Raw genomic sequence first — 17637 nt, forward strand, 5'->3', positions numbered from 1 at the left:
GAGATGATTGTGGACTTCAGGAAACAGCAGAGGGAACACCCCCCTATCCACATCGATGGAACAGTAGTGGAGAGGGTAGCAAGTTTTAAGTTCCTCGGCATACACATCACAGACAAACTGAATTGGTCCACTCACACAGACAGCATCGTGAAGAAGGCGCAGCAGCGCCTCTTCAACCTCAGGAGGCTGAAGAAATTCGGCTTGTCACCAAAAGCACTCACAAACTTCTACAGATGCACAATCGAGAGCATCCTGGCGGGCTGTATCACCGCCTGGTATGGCAACTGCACCGCCCTCAACCGTAAGGCTCTCCAGAGGGTAGTGAGGTCTGCACAACGCATCACCGGGGGCAAACTACCTGCCCTCCAGGACACCTACACCACCCGATGTCACAGGAAGGCCATAAAGATCATCAAGGACATCAACCACCCGAGCCACTGCCTGTTCACCCCGCTATCATCCAGAAGGCGAGGTCAGTACAGGTGCATCAAAGCTGGGACCGAGAGACTGAAAAACAGCTTCTATCTCAAGGCCATCAGACTGTTAAACAGCCACCACTAACACTGAGTGGCTGCTGCCAACACACTGACACTGACTCAACTCCAGCCACTTTAATAATGGGAATTGATGGGAAATGATGTAAATATATCACTAGCCACTTTAAACAATGCTACCTTATATAAATGTTACTTACCCTACATTATTCATCTCATATGCATACGTATATACTGTACTCTATATCATCGACGGTATCCTTATGTAATACATGTATCACTAGCCACTTTATACTATACTATGCCACTTTGTTTACATACTCATCTCATTTGTACATACTGTACCCGATACCATCTACTGTATCTTGCCTATGCTGCTCTGTACCATCACTCATTCATATATCCTTATGTACATATTCTTTATCCCCTTACACTGTGTACAAGACAGTAGTTTTGGAATTGTTAGTTAGATTACTTGTTATTACTGCATTGTCGGAACTAGAAGCACAAGCATTTCGCTACACTCGCATTAACATCTGCTAACCATGTGTATGTGACAAATAAAATTTGATTTGATTTGATTTGAATTTTTATGGAATGGTCTGCCTACCCATGTGAGAGACGCAAACTCGGTCTCAACCTGTAAGTCTTTACTGAAGACTCATCTCTTCAGTGAGTCATATGATTGAGTGTGAAGGTGAACGGAAAGGCTCTGGAGCAACGAACCGCCCTTGCTGTCTCTGCCTGGCCGGTTCCCCTCTCTCCACTGGGATTCTCTGCCTCTAACCCTATTACAGGGGCCGAGTCACTGGCTTACTGGTGCTCTTTCATGCCGTCCCTGGGAGGGGTGTGTCACTTGAGTGGGTTGAGTCACTGATGTGATCTTCCTGTCTGGGTTGGCGCCCCTCCTTGGGTTGTGCCGTGGCGGAGATCTTTGTGGGCTATACTCGGCCATGTCTCAGGATGGTAAGTTGGTGGTTGAAAATATCCCGCTCATGGTGTGGGGGCTGTGCTTTGGCAAAGTGGGTGGGGTTATATCCTTCCTGTTTGGCCTTGTCCGGGGGACATCATCGGATGGGGCCACAGTGTCTCCTGACCCCTCCTGTCTCAGCCTCCAGTATTTATGCTGCAGTAGTTTATGTCAGGGGGCTAGGGTCAGTTTGTTATATCTTGAGTACTTCTCCTGTCCTATCCGGTGTCCTGTGTGAATTTAAGTATGCTCTCTAATTCTCTTTCTTTCTCTCGGAAGACCTGAGCCCTAGGACCATGCCTCAGGACTACCTGGCATGATGACTCCTTGCTGTCCCCAGTCCACCTGGCCATGCTGCTGCTCCAGTTTCAACTGTTCTGCCTGTGATTATTATTATTTGACCATGCTGGTCATTTATGAACATTTGAACATCTTGGCCATGTTCTGTTATAATCTCCACCCGGCACAGCCAGAAGAGGACTGGTCTCAGTGTGTGGAGTACAGGTGGTCTAGAGTTTTTTTCCCCTCACATTTAACATGCTGCTGGAAATTTGGTCAAACAAATTTAAGTTTCCATGCATTAAAGTCCCCGGCCACTAGGAGCGCCGCCTCTGGGTGAGCGTTTTCTTGTTTGCTTATGGCAGTATAAAGCTCATTGAGTGCGGCTTTAGTGCCAGCATCAGTCTGTGGTGGTATGGAGACAGCTACGAAAAATACAGATGAAAACTCTAGGTAGATGGTGTGGTCTACAGCTTATCATGAGATACTCTACCTCAGGTGAGCAAAACCTTGAGACTTCCTTAGATACCGTGCACCAGCTGTTGTTTACAAAATATACATAGACTGACAACCCTCGTCTTACCAGAGGCTGCTGTTCTATCCTGCCGATACAATGTAAAACACGCCAGCTGTGTGTTGTTCATGTCACGTTCAGCCACGACTCGGTGAAACAGAAGATAGTACAGTTTAATGTCCCGTTGGTAGTTTAATCTTGCTAGTAGGTCATCGATTTTATTTTCTAATGATTGCACGTTGGCCAATAGAACAGATGGCAGTGGGGCTTTACTCACTCAGTCCTCCTTTTCCTGTAGTCCACAATCATCTCCTTTGTCTTGATCACGTTGAGGGAGAGGCTGTTGTCGCCTACAAATTCCCAGAAGGCAGACCGACCTCTCTTCACGCAAATTACAGAGATTTGGGCCTGTTCCCGGGAAAGCAGTATATCCTTCACGTCAGACTCAGACTCTTTACCAGTTCGTGGTGAGTAATTGATGTTCTGATGTCCAGAAGTTATTTTCGGTCATATTGATGCTGCTACTGTCTCTTATGTACAAAATAAGTTAAACACAATAAACTCAGTGGTGTAAAGTACTTGAAAGTATTTTTACTTAAGTACTACTTAAGTTATTTTTTGGGGTCTGTACTTCACTATTTATATTTTTGACAACTTTTACTTTTATTCCACTACATTTTTAAAGAAATTAATGTCGTTTTTTACTCCTTATATTTTCCCTGATACCCAAAAGTACTCGTTACATTTTGAATGCTTAGCAGGACAGGAAAATTGTCTAATTCACGCACTTATCAAGAGAGCATCCCTGGTCATCACTACTGCCTCTGATCTGGCAGACTCACTAAAACACAAATTATTCATTTGTAAGTTATGTCTGAGTGACCCTGGCTGTCCGTAAATTAACAAAAAAACAAGAACATCGTGTTGTCTGGTTTGCTTAATAAAAGACGTTTAAAATTATTTATACTTCTACTTTTGATACTTAAGTACACTTTAAACCAATTACTTTTAGACTTTTACTCAAGTAGTTTATTACTGGGTGACTTTTACTTGAGTCGTTTTCTTTTAAGGTTTCTTTACGTTTACTCAAAATTGGGTACTTTTTCCACCACTAAATAAACTTCCGTCATCTTTGAGAGGGGAATTATTTCTGGGGAAGTTTGAGAAATATGTATAGCTGAACTAATTGATCTATCTATAAAAACAAACATGTTAAATCCTAATTGGCATTCTCTGGCCTTCTAGTGAGAAGAATGCAACAGTGGTGGTAAGGAAACGTGATCTGCATTAACGAGATGGAAAGAAATAAAACCACCATAATAACAGTTACAACAGTACTAGCAACCAGGCAGAGAAAGAGGGAGCATGGTGAAACTAGGATGCTACCCTTACACACAGATCTAGGGTCAGCTTACCCTCCCCAAATCTTAAACTTATAGTGGATTCAGAAAGAATTCATACCTCTTGACTTATTCCACATTTTGTTGTGTTACGGCCTGAATACAAAATGGATTAAAACTGATTTTTCTCTCACCCATCTACAGTGCATTCAGAAAGTACTCAGACCCCTTGAAATTTTCCACAATTTGTTACAGCCTTATTCTGGAATGGATTAAATCGGGGGGGGGTTTTTTCACTCATCAATCTACACACAATACCCCATAATGACAAAGCAAAAACAGTTTTTTTTAGAAATTTTAGCATATTTATGAGAAAATAAATAAATAATAAAAATATGACATTTACCTAAATATTCCCTTTAATCAATAGTTTCTTGAAGCACCTTTGGCAGCGATTACAGCCTCAACTCTCCTTGGGTATAACGCTACAAGCTTGGCTCACCTGTATTTGGGAAGTTTCTCCCATTCTTCCCTGCAGATCCTTTCAAGCTCTGCCAGGTTGGATGGGGAGTGTCGCTGCACAGCTATTTTCAGGTCTCTCCAGAGATGTTCGATCGTGTTCAAGTCTGGGCTATGGCTGGGCCTTTCAAGGACATTCAGAAACTTGTCCCGAAGCCACTCCTGCGTTGTCTTGGCTGTGTGCCGAGTGTCGTTGTCCGGTTGGAAGGTGAACCTTCGACCCGGTCTGAGGTCATGAACGCTATGGAGCAGGTTTTCATCAAGGATCTCTCTGTACTTTGCTCCGTTCATCTTTCCCTCAATCCTGACTAGTCTCCCAGGGACAGGGTGATTGGTAAGGATAGAGGGAACAATGAAAGGAGCCAAATACAGGCAAATCGTTAATGAGATCCTGGTTCTGAGTGCGATCCTGGTTCAGAGTGCAAACAACCTTAGACTGGGGTGAAGATTTACATTCCAACAGAACAATGACCCAAAGCATAGAGCGAAAGCAACACTGGAATGGTTTCACAATAAGAACGTGAAAGTCCTTTAAGGTGGCCCAATCAAAGCCCAAACTTAAATCCCATTAAATCTGTGAAAAGACTTGAAGATTGCTGTTCACCGCCACTCCCCATCTAACTTAACATAGCTTGAGAAAATCTGCAAGGTAGAATGGGAGAAAATCCCCAAATCCAGATGTGCAAAACTGCTAGACATACCCAAGATGACTCAAAGCTGTAATCGCTGCCAAAGGTGCTTCTACAAAGTATTGTCAATTAGATATTTCTTTATTTCATTTTCAATAAATGTGCAAACATAAAAAATAAAAGTTTCACTGTCATTATGGTGTATTATGTGTAGATGGGAGAGAAAAATTATCTTTAATCCATTTTGAATTCAGGCTGTAACAAAATGTTGAATAAGTTAAGGGGTATGAATACTTTCTGAAGTAACTGTTATGGAGAAAAACACAACACTTGCCTTAGATCAGCGTCTTGTTTTCTCAGTGTCTTGGGTTACTTACTTCATCCCACTAACAGATGGGAACAGAGAAATACAAAAAAAGCTAAAGGATCCAGATGTGACAGAGATGCAGAGAAGACCTATTGAAAGTGAGGGGTCAGAAAGAATCCTGATGTACAGTAGTACACACATCAGGCTACAGGTTTCCAAATGTCACATGATGCTCGACTGCATCTTGTCACATGGCTGCTGCTGACCCAACTCTTCTGCTTCACCGAGCCTTGCACATGACCCTCCCCTCATCTCCCCCCTCTCCCAACACCAACCAGACCAAAAGGTGAATTGTTTAGACTAGCTTCTACAGTATGTATGACATACTGTTCAAGACAAATGGCATCCAGAGACTTCAGGGAAGCATAAAGCAGCAATTTTGAAAACGAAGAGTTCATCATGGCTACAGTAACCATCTACCGGGGTCTAACTATAGGAGCGTTGATCCTCACATGTATTAAAGTTACATGGACTTCACAATGACAAACCATACTCAAGTCTCTCGCTCTCCAAGTACCAAGTTCTCAGAGTCATCACCAACCAACTTTAGTCTCAAGGAAAAATGGCATCCAAGGGGACAGATCATTGATAACAGCCAAATCTTTTCATTCCATCTATACCCCCCAACTCAAATGTGAAACCCACCACATCACTAAATGAGAAAAAACAATTGCAAGACAGCAGCAGCTTATAAGGAATGTGAGGGGCCTCAGCCAAGAGACCAGGCAGGGAAACCATACCATATATGGACATGGAAGCAGAATAACACTTGTATCAATGAATGAAGTGGGCATTAGAGTGACTTAACAACCCAAAGGTCAATCACCATTCTCGAAGTAGACAGCACGTATCTATAACTGGCTGGTGAAAACATGAAATGATCACATAGGGATTGGATGTGTTCCTCTTCAAATAAGTGTACTTAAATCAAAGTCTACAGTGTGGAAATCCTGGCTGCTAGCATGTGACTGTATGAGCAACAGCAGCAAGGTGTTCCATGGTGTAATGAAGCACATCTAACTATAAATAAGCTGTCCAAATGGCTTTAGAACATTGCAATCTCTCTCCACTGCACTTTACAAAGCCTACTACTTTAGAATAGTATCATGAAAAAACATTATTTCATTGATACAGTGGACATGACCTGTGTCTATTGGAAAAATCCCCACTGGAATATTACAACAACAGGCGTTATGCTTCTGCGTAACACAACCCAGACCTGCCTTGATCTACAGGTTTATAGGCAGGCGTTTGGAGACTTTTCTGTGCCGAGGTTCAGCGAGGTAGAGAGAAGATAACCTACTTTTGGTCCGTCTTTACACCTCTGCTTCCTGCCACAAGATAATTAACCAGGCTGTTTGAGCCAATTAAAGATGATTTAGTAGACAAATCAAACCAAACCGCGAGCAACAAGCCAAAAGAGGTCGCCTCGAGTTTAATAGACACTCAGAGGTTTACGCATACCGGTAAACTGAGTTTCCATAACTTAATGTGTATCTGATGAACAAGTCTAGATCTCCTCTGCTGTGCTTGGCTGGAATATTCTGGGTGGAGCATCTAGTAGTTGCGCTCTGGTGCTTCATCTTTATATTGACGCGCCCCATCGAAATCTGTCAGTTTAAGCTAGAGATGTGGGGTTGTTTTTAAATTTTGTAAACACTTGGGAACAGGCCAGCACTACAGTACAGGTAACCTGATGAGCAGAACATGCAGATGCGATTCTGTTTCTGTTCCAAAGCCAGTTTGTTCTGGCTTTGTTTTGCAAGGGAAAACAAAAATGAGGATTTCTTATTGGTGTTCCTCGGTCTGTTTTCATTTGGTCGCTCTAGACACCTGGGTCGCCTCCCACAATTTTAAATTTTCCCACAATGTCCGGCGTCTGTACATAATAGAACGTCAGTTTGGCATAGAGGAACTACATTACTGCCGGAATTCAAAAAGGGATTAAATATTTTTTTTAAACAATTCCCATCGACCCCATAATGACAAAGTGAAAACATGTTTGTAGAAACAAGCACATTAATGGAAAATGAAATAGAAATCTCATTTACAAAAAGTATTCACACCCCTGAGTCAATACACGCTACAATCACCTTTGGCAGCGATTACAGTTATGAGTCATTCTGGGAAAGTCTAAGAGCTTTGCACACCAGGATTGTACAATATTTGCATATTATTATTTAAATTCTTCAAGCTCTGTCAAGTTGGTTGTTGATCATTGCTAGACAGCCACTTTCAAGTCTTGCCATAGATTTACAAGGTGACTTTAGTCAAAACTGTAACTAGGCCACTTAGGAACATTCAAATCTCATCTTGGTAAGCAACTCTAGTGTATCTTTGGCCTTGTGTTTTAGGTTATTGTCCTGCTGAAAGGTGAATGTGTCTCCCAGTGTCTGTTGGAAAGCAGACTAAACTAGTGGTTAGAGCGCTGGGCCAGTAACCGAAAGGTTGCTGGATCGAATCCACGAGCTAACAAGGTAAAAATATGTTGTTCTGCCCCTGAGCAAGGCAGTTAACACACTGTTCCCCGGGCGCCGAAGACGTGGAAGTCAAAAGGCAGTGCCATCCATCATTCCTTCAATTCTGACCAGTTTACCAGTCATCTGTTCTTTTGGACACTATCGCAAAGCTAACTAAAAAGCAGCATTCCCCAAGAGAGGATGGCTTTCACTTCAGCAGTAAAAGATTCCTTAACTTTTTTGAGGAAAAGATCATGATCATTAGAAAGCAAATTACGGACTCCTCTTTAAATATGCGTATTCCTCCAAAGCTCAGTTGTCCTGAGTCTGCACAACTCTGCCAGGATCTAGGATCAAGGGAGACACTCAAGTGTTTTAGTACTAATATATATATATATATATATCTCTTGACACAATGATGAAAATAATCATGGCGTCTAAACCTTCAAGCAGCATACTGGACCCTAATCCAACTAAACTACTGAAAGCGCTGGCTCCTGTGCTTGGCCCTCCTACTGTACGTTGAACATAATAAACGGATATCTCTATTAGAGGTCGACCGATTATGATTTTTCAATGCCGATACCGATTATTGGAGGATCAAAAAAGCCGATACCGATTAATCGTCCGATTCTTTATTTATTTATTTGTAATAATGATTACAACAATACTGAATACACTTATTTTAACTTAATATAATACATCAATAAAATCAATTTAGTCTCAAGTAAATAATGAAACATGTTCAATTTGGTTTAAATCATGCAAAAACAAAGTGTTGGAGAAGAAAGTAAAAGTGCAATATGTGCTATGTAAGAAAGCTAACGTTTCAGTTCCTTGCTCAGAACATGTGAACATATGAAAGCTGGTGGTTCCTTTTAACATGAGTCTTCAATATTTCCAGGTAAGAGGTTTTAGGTTGTAGTTATTATAGGAATTATAGGACTATTTCCCTCTATACCATTTGTATTTCATTAACCTTTGACTATTGGATGTTCTTATAGGCACTTTAGTATTGCCAGTGTAACAGTATAGCTTCCGTCCCACTCCTCGCTCCTCCCTGGGCTCGAACCAGCAACACAACGACAACAGCCACCATCGAAGCAGCGTTACCCATGCAGAGCAAGGGGAACAACTACTAGAAGGCTCAGAGTGAGTGACGTTTGAAATGCTATTAGCGCACGCTAACTAGCTAGCCATTTCACTTCGGTTATACCAGCCTCATCTCGGAAGTTGATAGGCTTGAAGTCATAAACAGCGCAATGATTGACGCACAACGAAGAGCTGCTGGAAAAATGCCCGAAAGTGCTGTTTGAATAAATGTTTACGCGCCTGCTTCTGCCTACCACTGCTCAGTCAGATACTTAGATACTTGTATGATCAGTCAGATTATATGCAACGCAGGACACGCTAGATAATATCTAGTAATATCATCAACCATGTGTAGTTAACTAGTGATTATGATTGATTGTTTTTTTCTAAGATAAGTTTAATGCTAGCTATCAACTTACCTTGGTTTACTGCAGTCGCGTAACAGGCAGTCTCCTTGTGGAGTGCAACGAGAGAGAGGCAGGTCGTTATTGCGTTGGACTTGGCGTTACTCTGGACCCTGATCTCTCTTTTGACGAACATATCAAAACTGTTTCAAGGACAGCTTTTTTCCATCTACGTAACATTGCAAAAATCTGAAACTCTGTCCAAAAATGATGCAGAAAAATTAATCCATGCTTTTGTTACTTCTAGGTTAGACTACTGCAATGCTCTACTTTCCGGCTACCTGGATCAAGCAATAAATACATTTCAGATAGTGCTAAATACGGCTGCTAGAATCCTGACTACAAAAAATAAATTATAATATGACTCCAGTGCTAGCCTCCCTACACTGGCTTCCTGTTAAGGCACGGGCTGATTTCAAGGTTTTACTGCTAACCTACAAAGCATTACATGGGCTTGCTCCTCTCTGATTTGGTCCTGCCGTACATACCTACATGTACGCTACGGTCACAAGACGAAGGCCTCCTAATTGTCCCTAGAATTTCTAAGCAGACAGCTGGAGGCAGGGCTTTCTCCTATAGAGCTCCATTTTTATGGAATGGTCTGCCTACCCATGTGAGAGACGCAGACTCGGTCTCAACCTTTAAGTCTTTACTGAAGACTCATCTCTTCAGTAGATCATATGATTGAATGTAGCCTGGCCCAGGAGTGTGAAGGTGAACGGAAAGGCTCTGGAGCAACGAAACGCCCTTGTTGTCTCTGCCTGGTCGGTTCCCCTCTCTCCACTGGGATTCTCTGCCTCTAACCCTATTACAGGGGCTGAGTCACTGGCTTACTGGTGCTCTTCCATGTCGTCCCTAGGAGGGGTGCTGAGTGGGTTGAGTCACTGACGTGGTCTTCCTGTCTGGGTTGGTGCCCCCCCTTGGGTTGTGCCGTGGCGGAGATCTTTGTGGGCTATACTCGGCATTGTCTCAGGATGGTAAGTTGGTGGTTGAAGATATCCCTCCAGTGATGTGGGGGCTGTGCTTTGGCAAAGTGGGTGGGGTTATATCCGTCCTGTTTGGCCCTGTCCGGGGATATCATCGGATGGGGCCACAGTGTCTCCTGACCCCTCCAGTATTTATGCTGCTATAGTGTATGTGTCAGGGGGCTAGGGTCAGTCTGTTATATCTGGAGTATTTCTCCTGTCTTATCCGGTGTCCTGTGTGAATTTAAGTATGCTCTCTCTAATTCTCTCTTTCTGTCTCTCGGAGGACCTGAGCCCTAGGACCATGCCTCAGGACTACCTGGCATGATGACTCCTTACTGTCCCCAGTCCACCTGGCCGTGCTGCTGCTCCAGTTTCCACTGTTCTGCCTGCGGCTATTGTTCATCTAAGTTTCTTCCTATGTTTTGGCCTTTCTAGGGAGTTTTTCCTAGCCACCGTGTTTCTACACCTGCATTGCTTGCTGTTTGGGGTTTTAGGCTGAGTTTCTGTACAGCACTTTGAGATATCAGCTGGTGTAAGAAGGGCTATATAAATACATGTGATTTAATTATGTGACTTCTGAAGGTAATTGGTTGCACCAGATCTTATTTAGGGGCTTCATAGAAAAGGGGGTGAATACATATGCACGCACCACTTTTCCATTATGATTATTTTTTTAAACAAGTAATTTTTTAAATTTCACTTCACCAATTTGGACTATTTTGTGTATGTCTATTACATGAAATCCAAATAAAAATCAAGTTAAATTACAGGCTGTAACGCAACAAAATAGGAAAAAACGCCAAGGGGGATGAATTATTTTGAAAGGCACTGTATCCTCCCTTTATTTTCCTATACCAGATTTCCCTCTAGGATTATGTCTGTGCTTAGCTCTATTACGTTGGCAAGCATACCCATAACATGATGCAGCCACCACGGTTGAAAATATCAAGAGCGGTACTCCGTGATGTGTTCTGTTTGAGGAAAATCTAACAACACTCAAGGAAATTCAACTTTTCATTTTAAATTCATTTGTAAACATTTCTAAAAACACTAGGCCTATAGGCTATGCGTACACTGCATTGTATGCTTCGAGAAAATCTGAGCTAAAAAACAAAAAATAAAAAAAGTATTTTAGGCTAGTGCGTTAAAACTACTAAAGCTTATGCGCACATTGTAATCAAAATTAAAATCTTAAATTGGCTCTTTTCAGACTGTCCTTTAGTGAGCCACAGCCAGGAACTAAACGTGTAAATATTTGCATGAACATAAAAAGACTCAACAATTGAGACAAACTGAACAAGTTCCACAGACATGTGACTAGCAGAAATGGAATGATGTGTCCCTGAACAAAGTAGGGGTCAAAATCAAAAGCAACAGTCGTATCTGGTGTGGCCACCAGCTGCATTAAGTACTGCAGTGCATCTCCTCCTCATTGACTGCACCAGATTTGTCAGTTCTTGCTGTGCGATGTTACCTCACTCTTCCACCAAGGCACCTGCAAGTTCCTGAACATTTCTGGGGGGGGAATGGCCCTAACCCTCACCCTCTGATCCAACAGGTCCCAGACGTGCTCAATGGGATTGAGATACGGGCTCTTCACTGGCCATGGCAGAACACTGACATTCAGTGTTGTCTTGCAGGAAATCATGGACAGAACGAGCAGGATGGCTGGTGACATTGTCATGCTGGAGGGTCATGTCAGGATGAGCCTGCAGGAAGGGTACCAACATGAGGGAGGAGGATGTCTTCCCTGTAACGCATAGCATTGAGATTGCCTGCAATCACAACAAGCTCAGTCCGATGATGCTGTGACACACCGCCCCAGACCATGACGGACCCTCCACCTCCAAATTGATCCCGCTCCAGAGTACAGGCCTCGGTGTAACGATCATTCCTTCGACGATAAACGCGAATCCAACCATCACCCCTGGTTAGACAAAACCGCGACTCGTCAGTGAAGAACACTTTTTGCCAGTCCTGTCTGGTCCAGCAACGGTGGGTTTGTACCCATAGGCAACGTTGTTGCCAGTGATGTCTGGTGAGGGCCAGTCTTACAACAGGCCTACAAGCCCCCAGTCCAGCCTCTCTCAGCCTATTGCGGACAGTCTGAGCACTGATGGAGGGATTGTGTGTTCCTGGTTTAACTCGGTAGTTGTTGTTGCCATCCTGTACCTGTCCCGCAGGTGTGATGTTCGGACGGACCGATCATGTGCGGGTGTTGTTACATGTGGTCTGCCACTGCGAGGATGATCAGCTGTCTGTCCTGTCTCCCTGTAGCGCTGTGTTAGACGTCTCACAGTACGGACATTGCAATGTATTGCCCTGGGCTCATCTGCAGTCCTCATGCCTCCTTGCAGCATGCCTAAGGCACGTTCACGCAGATGAGCAGGGACCCTGGGCATCTTTCTTTTGGTGTTTTTCAGAGTAAGTAGAAAGGCCTCTTTAGTGTCCTAAGTTCTCATAACTGTGACCTTCATTGTCTACCGTCTGTAAGCGGTTTGTCTTAACGACTGTTCCATAGGTGCATGTTCATTAAATGTTTACGGTTTATTGAACAAACATGGGAAACAGTGTTTAAACCCTTTACAATGAAGATCTGTGAAGTTATTTGGATTTTTACGAATTATCTTTGAAAGACAGGGTCTTGAAAAAGGGACGTTTCGTTTTTTGCTGAGTTTAGTTCTGTACGATGGCGAGTAGTGGAGGACTCGCCATCATCGTTTAAAATCTACAGTTTGGGAACATTTTGGTTTCCCAGTAAATTACAACAGCGATAGACAGAGTACTACTCGACGAGAATAGCCTGTGCAGCTGCCAACACCTCAAACATGTTGACACATTTACAGCGACGTCACCCCAGTATTCCTACCACCAGAACAAGACACACACAAAAAAAACTGTCTACCCTCTGAATTCAAGCAGCCCTTTGCAGCTTAAATAAACAAAAATTAACTACAGTAACTGTTGGCATTTCATTTTCCTCCTGTACTGAAACGTGACACCAAAATGTACCGAACCGTAGTTTGGTGAACTGTTACACCCCAGTAGTGACTGCTGTTGCCTAGGGTCGGGTTTACAAAACTAGTTTGGTGACTAATGAATACAACCCTGGTCCTTACGGTGAAGAGCAGCATCAGAACTCACCTTGGTCTCTCCAAGGCTCTCTGACTCAGACACCTGATAGGTAAGGTCCGTCTCCTCGAAGCCTGTGGCGCTCATACGCTGGTCAGTGGAGGGGTCGTTGCGGGGGGGTGAGTCTGGAGAATTGAGGCACGTCTGGATGAGGGCCTTGCCCGTCTCGCTGGTGATCATGGGCTGGAGCTTCCGCGTGGCAAACGTGTAGACATGGCCCGTCTCGCTGGCCACCAGTAGCAGGACCTGGGTTCCTGTCAACGTGGAAAGCTCATAGGCCTGCCATGGGGGGAGGGAGATAAGAATGTCAACATGCATATCAGCATTAGAATCAGCATGAGCATCTTGGAGGAATGTGCCTAAATAAACAGGGTAAGCTGACATTCCACCACATTCTTAACTACACCGAACAAAAATATAAACGCAACATGTACAGTGTTGGTCCTATGTTTCATGAGCTGAAATAAAAAATATCCCAGGAAAGTTTCAGACGTACATAAAGCTTATTTCTCTCAAATTTTGTCCACAAATTTGTTTACAGCCCTATTAGTGAGAATTTCTCCATTGCCAAGAAAATCCATCCACCTGACAGGTTTTGCATATCAAGAAGCTGATTTTTGTCACACAACACAATGCCACAGATGTCTCAAGTTTTGAGGGGGTGTGCAATTGGCATACTGACTGCAGGAGTGTCCACCAGAGCTATGCCAGAAAATGTAATGTTAATTTCTCTACAATAAGCTGCCAACAGTTTCAGAGAATTTGGCAGTACATCCACGCCATCCGGCTTCTTCACCTGCGGGATCGTCTGAGGGGGGTTTGGGGTGGGGGTGCTGAGGAGTATTTCCATCTGTAATACTACCCATTTGTGGGGAAGAATTCATTCTGATCGGCTGGGCCTGGCTCCCCAATGGGTGGGCCTGGCTGCTAAGTGGGTGGGCCTATGCCCTCCCAGGCCCAGCCATGGCTGCACCCCTGCCCAGTCATGTGAAATCCATAGCTTAGGGCCTAATTCATTTATTTCAATTGACTGATTTCCTTATATGAACTGTAACTCAGTAAAATCTTTGAAATTGTTGCGTTTATATATTTTGGTTCAGTATAAAACAAACTGTTTAAAACAACTCAAATCAAGAGTACCGTAAAACTTAAAGTCTCAAGCCGCCTGTCCTTTTTAATTGCCGGGCAATGGCACACATTGCCCGGCAAATAAAAAATAAAAATAAAAAATAAGCCCGTCTCTAATAAGCGCCTGTTGTGTTCAGTGATTTAAGCAAATAAAACATTCAGGCTATTAAATAGAAGTTTTACGGTAAATTACTTTCTCACTAACACTATTATGTGTATTGCACAGACTCAAATAGGAATAGGAAAAAACTGAGTCCCAGATGGTGCTACCTACAGATAACGGGTTAAAACTGCAGCCAACAAGCCAAGAAACACACTCCAAGTCTAAAAATACCTCTGTGGTGAAGTCTGACGTATAGCACAAATGTAGCTAAAATAACATGAGATAAGCCTCCAAGAATAGCGTCGGTGATAAAGTGATACTGAATTCGTTCCTTGCGACAGGGGGTCTTGGTTGTAAGGGAGAGAAAGGGAACTGGTAGAGGTAATAACCATATAGGTCTTAAAAGGAGGACAAGATCAATGGCTCCTCTCACAGGCAGAGGTGGCGGTGAAACATGAGAGGGTGAGCTCTCCCACCTTGTCATTCATTACACCAGACACTCACAAAACACACCGTCAGTAGTGTAGTGAACCACAAATAATGCAAAGATCTTGCATCAGAAATTAAACCCACATCATGCGCTATTCTCTCACACACACACACTTATTGTTGCACTTGGAGTGAACCTTGTGCACTCACTGAGACAGCCTTTTGATTTACGTCAGTCATCGGTAATGTCCAGGATGCTTCTGGCGGACAGGGAGGGAGAGTAGACACTACCATTACCTTAGTGAATACAATTTAAACATTGGCTGATGAATGATTTCATTGCTAGCCGCCGGGCATCATTCTGGCAGACATGCAGAGTAAGGAGGACTAGAGGATGGCTGTCAAACACAACCAACAATCATATCCTTGCTTAGGCCTACATCAAATAGCCTATGCGAAATCATAGGGTCTATATACTGTTATTAAACTATAGTGCTGTTACTGCAAGAGCAATCTCAATCGAAACAGAACTAAACGCGTCACAGCTTCTTTAAGTTAAATTCTCCTTCAAGGAACTTCCCGTTTTCCAGCTTTCAAGGAACTTTCAGACGTCACAAGGTTTGGAAGTGTGGCAACGTATTCATTTGTCCATTATTGGCCTCAATCATCTCATTTGTAGATATAATGTACTCCAGTTAATGTAGCAATTGGACAATGCTGAAGCTACTTATCTAATCATCTTTTGGCTGTAGTGAAATGCAACCCCACATGAAAAGGTAGAGGGGCAGAGATGGGTGTGAGCAACTTCCGACACTGTGTCCATCACACTTGCCAGTCCAGCGGTGCATGCTTCACCTCCAGAGCTGCGGTGTCAAATTAACAAATAAAAGCAAAGACAGCAAGCCTCTGGAGATGTTTTCATGCTCTGAAGAACAGCGAAGACGAGACCTGTAGTTGCTTCAGTGGGTTCTGCAGAAGCATTCTTAGAAATGGAGCGAGCATGCAGCTCTCAGTAACACTTCCAAAGGATTTCACCATCATTTAAACATGTCAATCATCTCAATGACATAGATGATTTCATGTACAAAGAACTGTGTGGCAAGCCTGTCTCAGCCATTGCACGTCTACAGTATGTGTGGGTCAGGCTGCGTCAGGGTGGCTTGGTCAATACCCAAATGCACAGCTTGATAACTACATCATTTTGAAAATGAGAGAGGAGAACAGAAGAGGCAATCCACCCAGCCAAGGTATTCATGTAAGCTCCCTTTCTGGCCTTACATGTAAAGCTATGGGGCATGTGTAACCATTGAAGACTACAAATGGCCTGCTTCAAAAACAGAGCAATGCATAGCTCACACATCCTAACAGTCATACAGGTCTATCTACTGTATGAAAACAGTGTGCATCTATCGATTAAACCTCAGGGGCAGTAGTGAAATCCTGGACATGGAGAACTCAACTTGCTAGAGCGTGTGCAGACTTGAAAGTCCATTTGAATGAACCTGCAGATCCTTTTCAGAACCAGTCAGATTGCGGCTCTAGCAGGCCATCAATTGCAATTGTATCACACGGCCTTGGCCCGCACCCTCAAAGAGATCTGAAACCTGCCTGCTACAGTGCCTTCAGAAAGTATTCATACCCCTTGAATTATTCCACATTTTGTTGTGTTACACCCCAAATTCAAAGAAGTATTGAATATCTGTTTTTCTAATCCATCTACACACACACACACACACACACACACACACAATACCCCATAACGACAGTGAAAACATTTTTTTTGTTTGTTTTGTGCGCAAATGTATTGAAAATTGACATAAGTACTCGCACCCCTTTTCTAGGACAAAAATTGAGCTCAGGTGCTTCCAATTTCCTTTTATCCTCCTTGAGATGTCACTACAACTTGGAGTCCACCTGTGACCAATTCAACTGTTTGGACATGATTTAGGAAGAAACACACCTGTCTGTATAAGGCCCCACAGTTGAAAGTGCATGTCAGAGCAGAAACTATACCATGAAGTCCAAGAAGCTGTCCGTATATCTCAGAGATTGTGATGAGGCATACAGTATCAGTCAAAAATTTGACTTGAATTTTCAATCAAGGGTTTCTTTATGTTTTACTATTATCTACCTTATAGAATAATAGTGAAGACTACAAACTTATGAAATTACACATATGGCAGTACCCCCCCAAAAAAGTGTTAGTAGCCACCTTTTGCCTTGATGACAGCTTTGCACACTCTTGGCATTCTCTCAACTAGCTTCACCTGGAATGCTTTTACAACAGTATTGAAGGAGTTCCCTCATATGCTGAGCACTTGCTGGCTGCTTTTCATTCACTCTGCGGTCCGACTCATCTCAAACCATCTCAATTTGGTTGAGGTCGGGTGATTGTGGAGGCCAGGTCATCTGATGCAGCACTCCATCACTCTCCTTCCTGGTCAAATAGCCCTTACACAGCCTGGAGGTGTGTTGGGTCATTGTCCTGTTGAAAAATAAATGATAGCCCAAACCAGACAGGATGGCGTATCGATGCAGAATGCTGTGGTAGCATTTATTTCGGCTGCAATTTCTAAGGCTGGTAACTCTAATGAACTTATTCTCTGCAGCAGAGGTAACTCTGGGTCGTCCTTTCCTGTGGCCAGTTTCATCATAGCGATTGATGCTTTTTGCAACTGCACTTGAAGAAACTTTAAAAGTTCTTGACTGGACCTTTACGTAATAATGGACTGTTGTTTCTCTTTGCTTATTTGAGCTGTTCTTGCCATAATATGGACTTGGTCTTTTCCAAATAGGGCTGTGTTCTGTAT

General features: G+C 43.2%; 1 protein-coding gene across 8 annotated transcripts in view; it reads right to left on the reverse strand.

The window, feature by feature from the left end:
• The window catches only part of LOC139409125 (serum response factor-like), a 78931-nt gene that overhangs the window by 43744 nt on the left and 17550 nt on the right, over positions 1–17637 (reverse strand). For all 8 annotated transcript variants that reach the window (XR_011634362.1, XR_011634363.1, XR_011634360.1 and 5 more), the window contains exon 2: positions 13180–13446. Coding sequence is in view for 4 of the 8 variants with exons in the window: in XM_071153891.1 (XP_071009992.1) it covers positions 13180–13446 (267 nt within the window). In the remaining 4 variants the exon portion in view is untranslated. The remainder of the gene's footprint in view (positions 1–13179; positions 13447–17637) is intronic.

Source organism: Oncorhynchus clarkii, chromosome 1, assembly GCF_045791955.1.
Source record: "Oncorhynchus clarkii lewisi isolate Uvic-CL-2024 chromosome 1, UVic_Ocla_1.0, whole genome shotgun sequence".
NCBI classification, from domain to species: Eukaryota; Metazoa; Chordata; class Actinopteri; order Salmoniformes; family Salmonidae; genus Oncorhynchus; species Oncorhynchus clarkii.